Source organism: Hippopotamus amphibius, chromosome 3 (assembly GCF_030028045.1).
Source record: "Hippopotamus amphibius kiboko isolate mHipAmp2 chromosome 3, mHipAmp2.hap2, whole genome shotgun sequence".
In the NCBI taxonomy this organism is placed as follows: domain Eukaryota; kingdom Metazoa; phylum Chordata; class Mammalia; order Artiodactyla; family Hippopotamidae; genus Hippopotamus; species Hippopotamus amphibius.
This window is the reverse complement of record NC_080188.1, coordinates 160,594,728-160,608,017: the sequence shown is the minus strand read 5'-3', so window position 1 is coordinate 160,608,017 and position 13,290 is coordinate 160,594,728. Positions and strand designations below refer to the sequence as shown.

The 13,290-nt window shown below is 34.9% G+C and overlaps 1 protein-coding gene across 3 annotated transcripts in view; it reads left to right on the top strand.

The window, feature by feature from the left end:
* LPGAT1 (lysophosphatidylglycerol acyltransferase 1) overlaps positions 1-13,290 on the top strand; it is a 78,990-nt gene that overhangs the window by 42,590 nt on the left and 23,110 nt on the right. For all 3 annotated transcript variants that reach the window (XM_057727745.1, XM_057727744.1, XM_057727742.1), the window contains 3 exons: positions 3,681-3,776; positions 7,053-7,326; positions 10,746-10,872. In XM_057727745.1, the coding sequence (XP_057583728.1) occupies positions 3,681-3,776; positions 7,053-7,326; positions 10,746-10,872 (497 nt within the window). The remainder of the gene's footprint in view (positions 1-3,680; positions 3,777-7,052; positions 7,327-10,745; positions 10,873-13,290) is intronic.

Sequence of the window (13,290 nt, the reverse complement as noted above, 5' to 3'; positions counted from 1 at the left end):
CACCATCCTGTAAGATACTGTCCTCTTAAAGGAACTAATAATCTAGTGGTAGGTGGAGAGAGGGAATAGCAAACAATACTTAATTGCAAAGTGAGAAATATTCAGTGGAAGGTGAGCTCACCATTTACTTGGTGGATATAGAAAACTTTGTCGAGGAGAGAGGACATAAACTTGACCTTGTAGAATTTAGTTAGGCAGAGTAGTGAAGCAAGGGCCTCTTCTTTAGTGAAATAATATTGGCCAAAATACCAAGGCAAGAATACGCCTGGTGTGTTTAGGTCCTAGAGCGTTTGATTCAGCAGGTCAGGGGTCAGAAAATGAGGTGAGAGTAAATGGAAAATATGTTTGCTTATTATGAAATCTGTTTTTGTTGTTTATCTGAAAAGCAAAGGCATAATTTTGTTAGAATGTAGAATAAATTAAATCCTTTCTTATATTCAGAATCTTATATTCAGAATTGTTAAAATAGAAGAATATCACTGTGTAGATATATTTGCATTTATAATAATATTTATTTCCTTTCCCCTAAATTCTTGATGTTAAAATTTTGTAAAAACTAGTTTATTTGGCTTTGTGTAAAGGAGAACATTTTTATTCTTACCAATAAGATAGTTACATTTACAGTGATTTTTCTGAGGACCTACAGTGTCTTCTATTGGTTTTTGAATCTCAAAGAATGCTTAAAATGGTAAGTTTAAATATCCCTAACTTTGTTACTCTAATTCCAGTTTGGCAGAGGTGATAACTGTATTAACCAGAATATTAGGTAATCTGAGATTCACCAGTATTGTGGACAAAAAAAATTTTGGTTTATTTGTTTGCTTTTGTAAAAAGATTTCAGTTAGTTGGTTTTCAGTTCATTTTTCTGTCCAGAGTTATTTTGTTTTTATTTTCAGATTAATTATACTAAACATTTTTTACCATCTTATATTACTAAATAATTTGAAATCCTGAAGAAGTTTTTATCTTGTTTCATAAAGAAGTAGTTGAGAAATAAAAAGGTAGAAGCATTATAATCTCTACTTTCTGCCTAATAAGTATAGGGCAATATTAACTTACATTCACAGGTAGGAATGTTTACTTGATTAATCGCATACTCCATGGCCACTTTCAAAGAAAGAAAGCTAATGCTAAATTGTGGGCATTAGTTTAATGGTGATGTGAGTATAACATAGCTTTTTGAATTCAGGAATTCCTATAGTGCCTGTCATTGTTCCTTAGTGGAGGCACTGCTTGCATTTGGGTAGGACAGCACTGCTGTCCTGAACTGTTCTGATGGATGTTGTTTTCCTTACCCGGCTGCAACCTACTACATGCTAGTAGAACTCTCTAGTCATTGTGACAGCCAAAATTGTCCTCGCAGAACCGTTGAGTTTACTAACATTTCAGAAGGATATAAAGAATGGAGCCATTCATATAAGCCTCTCCAGATGTTTTGATATGTAGAAAATTTGTGCTTCCGGGTGAAGGACAATTGATGTAGACCAATTTTGTCCCTTGGAAATACGTAACAACCTTCTGAGTGACAGCCTGTGAAACGTCAACAGAGCTGATTCAGGCAGCTTATGTTTACTGACCTCCTTTTCTCAGGAATGTGAAACAAAGGATTAGTTATATTTTCTCAGCGTGCTGGTACGTTTTTAATAAGTATCTGTGAAGTGAGGAGTCTTGCCCTTTCGTGGCAAATGATGAAACTAAGAATTTTTATTTCTATCAATAGAACTTTATTAGATATGTAATAAATAGTTATTGACTTGTAACATTACCCTAAAATAAGTTAGAACAGAATTATCCATGCAGATCTCAGAAGATAGCTCGGCTGTCATCTTGAATTTGTTAGGTTACCGTTCTGAGGCGGTAAATCCAGTGTAAATGCAAGATTAAACATAAAAGCTAGTTACTTTAGTGTTGGTATTAAACCCAGAGACGAATGAATGGCAGCCACACTTCATACTGTGTATACAGCTCAAAGGGTTTACAGGTTGAATCCACTTTTTGTTTTTTTTGTTTTTTTTTTATTATTATTTTTTTTTTTTTTTTTGGGGGGTACACCAGGTTCAATCCGCTTTTTGTTTTTTCTTGGGGCACTTTTCAGCAAATTCCACTTAGTTCAGATCTCTATTTAAACAAAGTAACTATTATTACAAAGCAAAACAAGATTCAAAAATGAGATGTTGGTGATTATTTTATTTTGTATTAATTGATTTGGGAATCAGTGTTTCACTGGGCATGTATCTATTTTTTTAATGTTATTTTATATAGTAAAGCTGATGGAATAGGAGTCATGTAACCGAACTATTTAGTGACACTGAAAAATTAAGGCAGGAGCTTGAATATTATATAATTTGTGAGCTTTTATGATGTTTTTGTAAAAGCAACACATGGGTGTCAATGCTTAGTTTTTTCCATATATATTAGTTCATACAGTTTGGTGCTTAGAGATGAAGTTTATATTTGTTATTCCTATAGGAACCAAAGTAGAACTCTGTTGCATTCTTGATTGAGGCTGTAGTTTTCACTTTATATATTTAAAGCTTATACCAAGGGATGCTTTTATCTCAGCAGGGGAGAACAATTAACAATTCATTAACTAGATCCTGTTTACCCTTACTTTTAATTTTGAAATTTGCTTGAAATAAAGTCTTCTGGTCTTGAGATGGGTATTAACTCTTATCAGCAATGGATAATATTTTTGTTTTTAAGAAACTGAGTATTTTTTTTAAGAACTTTTATCGAGATACAGTTAACAGACAATAAACTGCATGTATTTAGAGTGTACAATTTGGTATTCCAATCTCCCATTTTATTCCCCCCCAGCACTCCCTGCTTTCCCCACTTGGTGTCCATATGTTCGTTCTCTACATCTGTGTCTCTATTTCTGCCTTGCAAACCAGTTGATCTGTACCATTTTTCTATAGTCCGCATATATGTGCTAATATACAATATTTGTTTTTCTCTTTCTGACTCACTTCACTCTGTATGACAGTCTCTGGGTCCATCCATGTCTCTACAAATGTCCCAAGAAACTGAGTATTTTTATGCTGGCACAGAGTATGGCCTTTGTATCAACTAACAAATATTCTTCATAATGTAATAGAATATGTACATCATTCTACTAAATGAATTTTTAAAAAATTTACAGTGTATTTATTGACTAAATGAATTTTTTGATATTCTTTTATTTTGGATAGTCTTATACTTTATATTTTTATAAATTTTTATATTTATATTTTATAACTTTTAATATTTTAGCCATTAAGGTAAAGTCACATTTTATAAAGCCTTAGTGCTTATTAATTAAACGTATAGCCTTCATTTGATAACTTAGGCATATTGTATTGTTTCAAAATAACTTTACAAGTTATATAAGAATTACCAAACATTTTGTTTACATAGAACAAACTGGAAATCATTAAGTTCAAATTTAAGAAGTTAATTCAATTTTATTTGTTACCCAGTGATATGTATGTACCTGTGACTTAGGAATTCAAGACTTAGAATCAAGACCTGTAATTTTTCATGTAGTGCTTTATTTGTAGAAATAACATTAGATTTAAAATATTTAGTTTAATTAAAAATATGCTTGGATGATTATATTTAGAATTTAGAGACTGGGTAGACTATAGTCAGTTTTTTTTTCTATCCAACATTTAATTATTTCTTGCTTTTAAATATTTTAGGTTGTTGCTCAGATGATGTGGTTGATGGATCATATTTTTAAGTACACAAACTTTGGAATAGTTTCTCTAATTCACGGAGACTTCTTCATAAGACAGGTAAGTAATGAGCATGTTTTTCCACAGTGATAGCCTGATCAATCCGATTCTTTATTGTAAAAAGAGGCATCACAAAACCAATTATAATAGATAGAGCCAGTTCTAGTTCTCTTGGGGAGCTGGGAATCTTTGTTCCTAAAACATTTATTTCTGTCTTAATTTGAGTATGCATTAGCATTAAAATGCAAATATTTTAATCTCTACTCTCCTCCTCCCTTCTAAACAGTTTATCAAGCACCTGCCACATTCTCAGCTCCTCAGCTTCTTAGCTGTGTGAATTGGGCAGGTTATTCAACCTCTCAAAGTCTCCTCATTTTTTCAAATGAGAATAATAGGTACTGCTCTCATATAGTGGGGAATTAAATGAAGTGATATGTGTTACACACTCAGAACAGTCCCCGCTGCTTTCATCATCTTCATTACAACTACCAGTATCATCTATATTATCACTGTTATTTTTATTTACAAGTCACCATTACGTGATACAGATGGTATCTAAATTAACAGCTGGCAGATTGTTAAGTAAATAAGATTACCAATAGGGAGAATATTAAATAATTAAATGAATAAGAGGAAATATTTTGTAAATTCATGATATGAAAGGTGAGTGTATCAAATTTCTGTAAATCCAGAAAAACCTTAGAGGAGAAGATAATATGTGGCATAAACTTAAAGAATGAGTATGGGTTTGATGGTGAAGGTTTTGGGAATGGGTCCCAAGCATTAGGAATAGTTTCGTATAGGAAAAAGAATAGTATCCTCTCATCAAGTCAGCAACTACCTTATCATGCTTCCCTGATATGCTACTAGTATCACATGCTTTATTTTCTCAAAAATGGATAACCGAAATATGATATCGAGCGTTTTTATGTATGGTGATGCCACACTTATCTGGTGTATGTATATTTAGCAGTTTCACCCTGGATGGTGCAGTACCTTGTACATAGTAATTACTTAATGAATTGCTGGTGAATCTAATTAAGCCTCTTCTAAGCACCGCAAATTCACACATAAGCTGGAACTGTGTAGAGAATCTTCTAAGCTCTATGAAACTAGGTGTCCCAAAACACATATACTTTGCCTCAGACAGTTTTATGTACAAAACATATTTTTGTTTTTTTACATTCTGTGTAATTGTCTAGTTTCTTCTGGAAACACCCTTGGTTTTTCTGAGCAGAGAGATGGGAAAAAGCAGGCACTGGAACCTCAGGAAGAATTGGGAATGGGGATTGGCTACAGCAAGGTTGAGACAAAATAAACAGTGATCAGAAAACAGCATAACAAAGAAACTAACCTAATATCTTAAGAGTGTTGCTGGAGGGGAAGACAGCAGAACCAACAACTGAAGCAATCTGGGGGAGTCCAGAGGAAAACCAGCTGAACCCCTTACATCATGAGAGTCTGAGGAAATGATTGAGCTTATAGTGTTGTATAATAGTTGACCCTAATGATGATCCTCAGGCATCCAGAAGAGGCTAAACTATACTAAATTATCAGTGTACTTTGAGGAGTTGAAAGTAGAAAATAATGTACTCCAAAACATTTTCCTTTTTATTACAGTATAAAGTTGTGCATAGAGACTGTATTTCAAAATATTGGAGAGATTTACAAATTCATTTCTAAAGAGCAAAAAAGTTTTTCCCTGTCAGAGAGTAATAAAAATCTATAACATGGGGAAGGGGAGAGAAAAAAGTATTACTATTAAAGAAAATCTCTTAGGGCAAGCTGGGACGAAGTGAGAGAGTAGCATTGACATATACACACTACCAAATGTAGAATAGACAGCTAATGGGAAGCTGCTGCATAGCACAGGGAGATCAACTCGGTGCTTTGTGATGATCCGGAGGGGTGGGATAGGGAGGGTGGGAGGGAGGCTCAAGAGGGGGGCAATATGGGGACATATGTATACATGTAGCTGATTCACTTTGTTGTATAGCAGAAACTAACACAACAATGTAAAGCAATTATACTCCAATAAAGAGGTGTAAAAAAAATCTTTTGGGACTTTGCTACTAAAGATTTTTGACAAGATATTTCCAAGAATATTAAGAGTATTTTGCATGTAGTCTTGAGAACTTAATAAGTAAAGCTTAATCATAATCAATTCAGGTCTGTAAATTAGCTAAGAAAATTGTTTCTTGTTTTGCATTTGGAATAATTTAGTCTAAAGACTGAAAGTATACAGATTATTTTGGGGAGCTTCTGTAATTGTACTGACTGGAAAATTATTAGAGAGTCGATCATACTGAAAGGAAGAACCTTTTTAATATTTAGTCATGGATTTGGGCCTTCCTTAAAATGCTTCTAGATTTCTCTTTTCGGTCTCCAAGTTATCCTCTTTCCTCTCTTTCCCTCACAGTTAAGATCCAGTCCATCAGAATGTCCTGTTAGCTTTCAGATTTTTTCCTGAATGTGTGTACCTCTCATCTATACCCCATAGTTGAATCTCATCAAACTCCCTTGTCCAGACTCTACGGTAGGCTCCTAACTTAGGAGCAGTCTCCTAACTCCTATAGTCTTTTTGTTACTGGAGCCAGCAGATTTTTTTTTTTTTTAATGTAATCGAGATCATGACTCTCCCTTTTTGAAAACTATCTAATGACATCCCATCCCAGACTACTACTTACCAAGCTCAGGGCCTTTCTTTTATGTTCTCTGCCTCTCTCTGCAATTTTCAGCCACACTGGCCTTGCCACAGTTCTCTGAACACAGCGAGCTTGTTCTCCCACCTCAGGGCTGTTGTGTTTTTTGGCCTCACTACCTGACGTGTGTACCCTGACGCTCATCTTCACATGGCTTATTCCCTCACATCATCCGCTCTTTGCTCAGATTTCACCTCCTCGGAGCTGCTTTTCCTGACCCCGTTGAGTTTCTCCAGCCTCTGACTCCTCTTCCTAACCCTTATCACCAGTTGCATGTATACTCCTTACTTACTGTCTTCCCCATTCAAGTAAACTCCATGAGTGTCTCTTACTTCTCTAGCTCCAGGACAGTGCCTGGAAAGTAAGTAGTAGGTACTCAGTAAATACTCACTGCTGCTGAACGCATGAACTTTCAGGGGCAATTAGAGCAATTTGTTTCTTCAGAGGGAAGGGTTTATTTATGTAAGTGCTAATAACTTCCTTTTTCTACTGTGGTCAAAGGGGAAGTAGTGGGGGGAATCACTCTTCTAGCCTATGACTGGGATTTACTACAGAAGCAGTTATTTCTATTTAATGGTATGGCCTTTAAATTTCAAATATGCCTATACTTACTATAAGCGTGTCTACCTTTTAGGGAAAATCTCATCGTGACCAACAGCTTCTTCTTCTCAAGAAGCACCTAGAAAATAATTACAGGAGCAGAGATCGAAAATGGATTGTTCTGTTTCCAGAAGGGGGTTTCCTCAGGAAGAGGCGAGAAACCAGTCAAGCATTTGCCAAGAAAAATAGCTTGCCATTCCTTACACATGTCACTTTGCCAAGGATTGGGGCAACAAAAATTATTTTGAGTGCACTTGTAGCACGACAGGAAAATGGAAGTCCAGCAGGAGGAGATGCCAAGGAATTAGGTATGATGATTCTTTCTTTTCTTGGAATTAGAGGATTTTCTGGAGTTCCAGAAGATAACATTGTTCTTTTTTATATTTATAATTTTTGTCAGATAAAAATAATACGGAGGGAGAAGGTGGAATTATAATTTTTTAATGTTTCTATTTACACAAGTAGCCCATGCTTACAATAAATTATTCAAATACTACAGGAATGTACAAAGTCAAAGGTGTCTTTCCCTTACTCCTGGCCTTTCCCACTGCTGCAGGCAACATTCCTGTAGATAGCTGTACAGATTTGTGGAACATGTCTGTAGTATAAATTCCGAGAAGTGGAATTGCTAGATTAAAAGATAAAGGAATAGAAATGGCTCATTTGAAAAACTAATCATAGATACACAAGTGGAATTGTAATATTTATTTTTTGCATTTATTAAATTTAGAAAGTTTTTTTTGTTTTTAATACAGAGAGTGAGTTTAATGCAGTTTGGCAGTATTTATTAAGAGTCTTAAAATGTCGATAAATTAGTTATTCCACTGCAAAGAATACTTATCAAAAGGGAATGATATGAAATACTGGCAAAGCGGTTTATCACAGCATTATTTCTAATGGCAAGAAATTGGAAATAGCCAGAAGGGAGAACAGATAGGTAGTTGTTGAATATCCATCTAACAGAATACAACACAGCCATTACAAATGGTGTTTGTTGGCTTGGAAAATGCTTGTGCTCTATAATGTTAACGGAGTGGGAGGAACATACAACTCTTGGGTAAGCTCATGTTTGTGAGCTCAAATATGTAAGTAATAAGGCAGTAGAAAATCAGTGAAAGGAAAGATTCCAGAATATTAGCAGTGATTGCTTCTGTGAGTTGTAACATTATGGATAATATTTCCCCATTTCTTTTTTTTTTCTTTTAATTTTATTTATTTTTGGGGGGTACTTCCCCATTTCTTAATACTTTACTGAATTAAAAAAATATGGTGAGTATATATTACTTTTATGGCCAGGAAAAAAGTAAACCATCCTCAAAGATGCACCTATCTTGGAGATAGCCTAATAAATTGTGCAGATTTGCAGAAGATATGTGTGCCAACAGCATGAGGACTGTTTCAAACAAGTTTATCCAAGACACCATGAAAGTTTGGTGATAAATTATAAATTAAAATGCTGAAAGAAACTTACCAGGCCTGTTTCCTTAGTAGCATTTTGCTTTTTCTTTCATTATTCTTTAGATAAAATGGGAATGATTGGCCCTCAGAAATATGTGTTATTTTAGATGACGGTAAAGACCAGACATAGAAATAATGCCCGTGAGATTGTGCTGAGTTTTCATTTGTGTTTTCCAAACAGCTGCCTGGCAGTCAGCTCTCTTAATCTTTTATCATCTGTTAAAAAGACAAATTGAAAGAGTCTTTTGATAGGAAAGGAAGGTTCAGAATAGCTTCACGGCTGGGGAGAGACTGTGGCAATGCCAGCCAAGCCAAAGCTTGAAGGCAAAGGCCTTCCAAATAGGAGTAATTGCACTAAGAAAGGCTGCTGTTTTTAAATAGTTTTACCCAGTCAATACCCTGTGGTGGTCTAGATCTCAAAGGAATGGGCACTTGTCATACTGATTACACAAGAGGGAAGAAAAATATTTTTTTCTTTTGGAGAGAAACCATCTCTGTTTATAAGCAAAGTGAAATTGTTTATTGTTTATCTTACCTTAGTTAAAATTTTTAGGCCTTTCGCCTTCTGAGAAGACCCACACTCTGACTGTGGAGTGTGTTTCTCCCAGGGCTGCTCTCCCTTTGAAGATGGACTGCATTCTGCCTATGGAATGTGTATCTCTCCAAATAAATCCACTTCTTACCTATCAAGAAAAAAATTTTTTATCCTAGTAGTTTAGGAAAAATCATAAGAAATTCTAGAAAACTGTATACCCCAAAACCAGTTTTACTTATGTCTTACCATTTTTTTCTGTATGTTTTGGTATTTTGTATATTACTTTCTTTAGTGTTGATATTCACTATTTAATATTTTATTCCATATAAACACAAACCATGCCTTCCTGTCTGTTTTAATATGTGTTCCATACACGTATGAAAATTAAGTTGTATCTAATTAATTTTAAAAGGATTAGTATTTTTTTGCTTATTGTATGATTTAATAGATATTAAACTGAACTCTGGTGATTTTTCCCAACCATTTTATTATAAAAATTTTCAAACATACATAAAAGTTGAAAGAATTTTGCAGTTAACATCCATGAGCTGGCCAACTAGATTTTATAATTAACACTTTATTATATTTACTTTATCACATCTGTTTCCATCCTTCTATCTGTCTATTAGTTCATCTTGGTTGTTTTTTTTTTTTTTTAAATGCATCTCAAAGTAAGTTGCAGACATCAGTGAATTTTACCCCTAAACATTTCAGCATGTACATCACTGGTAGCTTGTGAAAATGTGTCTCTTTACATACACTCTGTTCCTTTAGCAATATGTTACTTAAAAATTAAATTTTTAAACATTTCTTATGTGAGTTTTTTTCCCCTTCAGAATGTTGTCTAAAATTTTAAAAGAATTTGAGGCCAGTTTTTAATTATTTGACATTTTAAGTAAAATGTTATTAATTCCTAGTGTACATTTGGCCTTATGTTTAAAAATAAGTTTTACTTTTTTAGGGATCCTTTAAATACTTCAAACAAAGGATAGACCAGTACACTTTAAAGTCTAGCTATCAGCCTTCTCTGTGAGAATTCCCCTCTCAATTCTTGCTCAACTCTGTACTCCATGCTGGGAATAAATCGGTGTGCAGAGGACCAAAGTAAACAGAACTTCCCGAGCCCCTCTCACAACAGCAGTTACCGGTTGTACCTACCAAAGGGTGGACAGGTTTATTGCTTTATTTTTATATAACTCTTGCTAAAGTGGAAGGAGTTTTCTGTTTGTTTTGAACAAGAGCAGCAACTGATGATTGTGTACGGCAATAAAATACTTCATTTTATTGCCTTATTCCAATATTTATTAATGCCTCCCAAGTATCACAAACCTTGGTGTTTGTATTATATTGTGTTATATTTAGTGAATGGATTTTTTTGTTTCGAGGTCTGCTTTTCGCTTTTGTGATGTGATACTTTAGCTTCTGACTTTTTTGCAGGCCGGTTTTTGTGAGTGATAAAATGTAAATTAGACCTTGATACTACATAATTGTATTGAATGCTTAAATGGTGCATGTCCAATAAATTATAGCACTCTGTTGCTTGTTAATTTGTTTGAGATTCAGCCGTTGTATAATATAAGAAATACTTAATTTCATCCTAAGTGCATTGTATAGAACAGTAAGGCCAAAGTTCATCCTCTGAAAGCAAAGGATATATCAATATGCTTTATACTTCTATACTATGTTGTTGCTGCAAATAATATAAAAATTGATCCAATTTTATATTGTTCTCAGACAGCAAATCAGAAGGCCTCCAGTGGATAATAGATACAACCATAGCTTATCCCAAAGCTGAACCCATAGATATTCAAACCTGGATCCTTGGATACAGGAAACCAGTAGTCACACATGTACATTACAGGTAAGAATTCCACATTAGTACTCAGCGTAAACCCAGCTTAAAGTACTATCTTGGGCCACTGTGTATGTTTTAATATTAACTTATAATTGATAGTGAAAACAGTTGGCTCAGAATCATTCTTAAGCCTAATTTTTAGTATGAAAATATCATTTGAAGTAGTTATTTTCACTGAGTGATAAAAGTCTCTAAAAATGGCATTCTAGAGGCACTATGATTACTTGATTGCCTGACATTCTTGAGTGAAAGTAATTAACTTAAAGGGCAAATATCAAGGATAAATATGTACTCATTTGGGTTAAGTAGATTTATATTAATGGAAATGGTATTTTTTTAAAAATGAATTTACTTATTTATTTATTTATTTATTTATTTTATTGGCCGTGTTGGGTCTTCTTTTGCTGCGCGCGGGCTTTCTTTAGTTGTGGGGAGTGGGGGCTACTCTTCGCTGTGGTGCGCGGGCTCCTCATTGCCATGGCTTCTCTTGTTGCGGAGCACGGGCTCTAGGCACGTGGGCTTCAGTAGTTGCGGCACATGGGCTCAGTAGTTGTGGCTCACAGGCTCTAAAGCACAGGCTCAATAGTTGTGGTGCATGGGCTTAGTTGCTCCGCTGCATGTGGGATCTTCCTGGAGCAGGGATCAAACCCGTGTCCCCTGCATTGGCAGGCAGATTCTTAACCACTGCACCACCAGGGAAGCCCTGGAATTTCTTTTTAAATCATTAAGTCATATGAGATTTTCTAAATGATCAAACTGATAATTTAGCAATGACTTACACTTTCAAGTTTTTAATATTTTAATATACCTATGTATTTTGCATAAACAACAGCAAAACCATTTAGTGAATTTCTGCACCAGCTCATTGAGATTTTTTAACATAGACCTTTCTTTTTTTAAAGAGTTTCAGGTAAATGTGTATAGGTATTCATATCAAAAAATGATGCTGGTAAGGCCTGCATAGATTTGATCACTTTATAAGCCATTTATTTTTGTTCAATCTCCTGGTCAATGATCTCAACACATGGCAACTAAGTTACTCCGGGAGCAGTTGGTCCCAAGGAAGATCACAATTGCCACAAAAGCCCTCCTTTCAAGAGGAAAACTACTCCAAATTGCATACCCATTGGAAGTAGACAGGTTGTGTATTTTCATAGATGTAAACCGTTAGAGTTTTCAAATATAAGTACAAAATTGGAATAATTCGAAACAAATTTTAAAACTCAAATTTAAGTTTACCGTTTGGGGTTTTGATGTGTGAGGGATGACTATGAAATTATAGTTGATTCTGCTGTGTGGCTTACATTGCCAAATTATGCATTCATGTATAAAGTAAGAAAGTAATTGTTGGTGATTGTTCTGACTCCATTCGATATATATTGTCCATTTTTCTTAATTTATTGAGCACTTACTATGCACAAGGCCATGTGCTAGGCCCTGGAAGAATTTCTCCAGGAGCAGTTTTATTTTCCTCTGTATGAAACATTTCTAGTCTTCAGTAAGTTTTTAAATTGTAATCTATAAGTGAAGCTCAGTTCCAGTGCTCAAGCCTGGAATACATGGCTGTTGGATGTATGTTTTGGCCACATGTAGATTGTATCTGCATTGGATATATTTAGATCTTCCTAGCACATCATACCCAAAAAGAATTGAGACAAGAAAGAAAACATTAAATTACATAGGCATTCTTATTGTTTTTTTGTTTGTTTTTTAATTAATTTATTTATTTTATTTATTTTTGTCTGTGTTAGGTCTTCATTGCTGCACACAGGCTTTATCATTGTGGTAGCTTCCACGGTTACAGAGCACAGGATCTAGGCACACAGGCTTCAGTAGTTGTGGCACGTGGGCTCAGTAGTTGTGGCTTTCGGGCTCTAGAGCACAGGCTCAGTAGTTGTGGCGCACGGGCTTAGTTGCTCCGAGGCATGTGGGATCTTCCCGGACAAGGGCTCGAATCCATGTACCCTGCATTGGCAGGCAGATTCTTAACCACAGAGCCACCAGGGAAGTCCCATTCTTATTGTTGACCTTGCTTTTCTTTTTTGACCAACAAATAGAATAGATTGTAGTTTATAGAGACTCAGGGAAAAAAAATGAATGGAATCATAAGGGATCTTAGAAATTGAAGAAATGTCCATTTTTAGCAAAGTTATTTTAATAAGAGCAACTGCAAGGCTCTTAAATTCACTTGAAGCAGGATTTTTTAACCCTGGGTCTCATGGATGGACCTCAGAGAATTTTTTAACTGAATCTCTATGCAAAACTTTGTATATGTTTGTAATTTTCTGTGAAGTTTCATAGCTTTCACTCTATTCTCAAAATAGATTAAGGATTAAAAAAAGATTAAGGACCCCTGATTCTGAGATCAAAACCAAATACTGTAGTAGATAGAAGAGGAGGAATGGTTAGTTTGATACAGAAAAA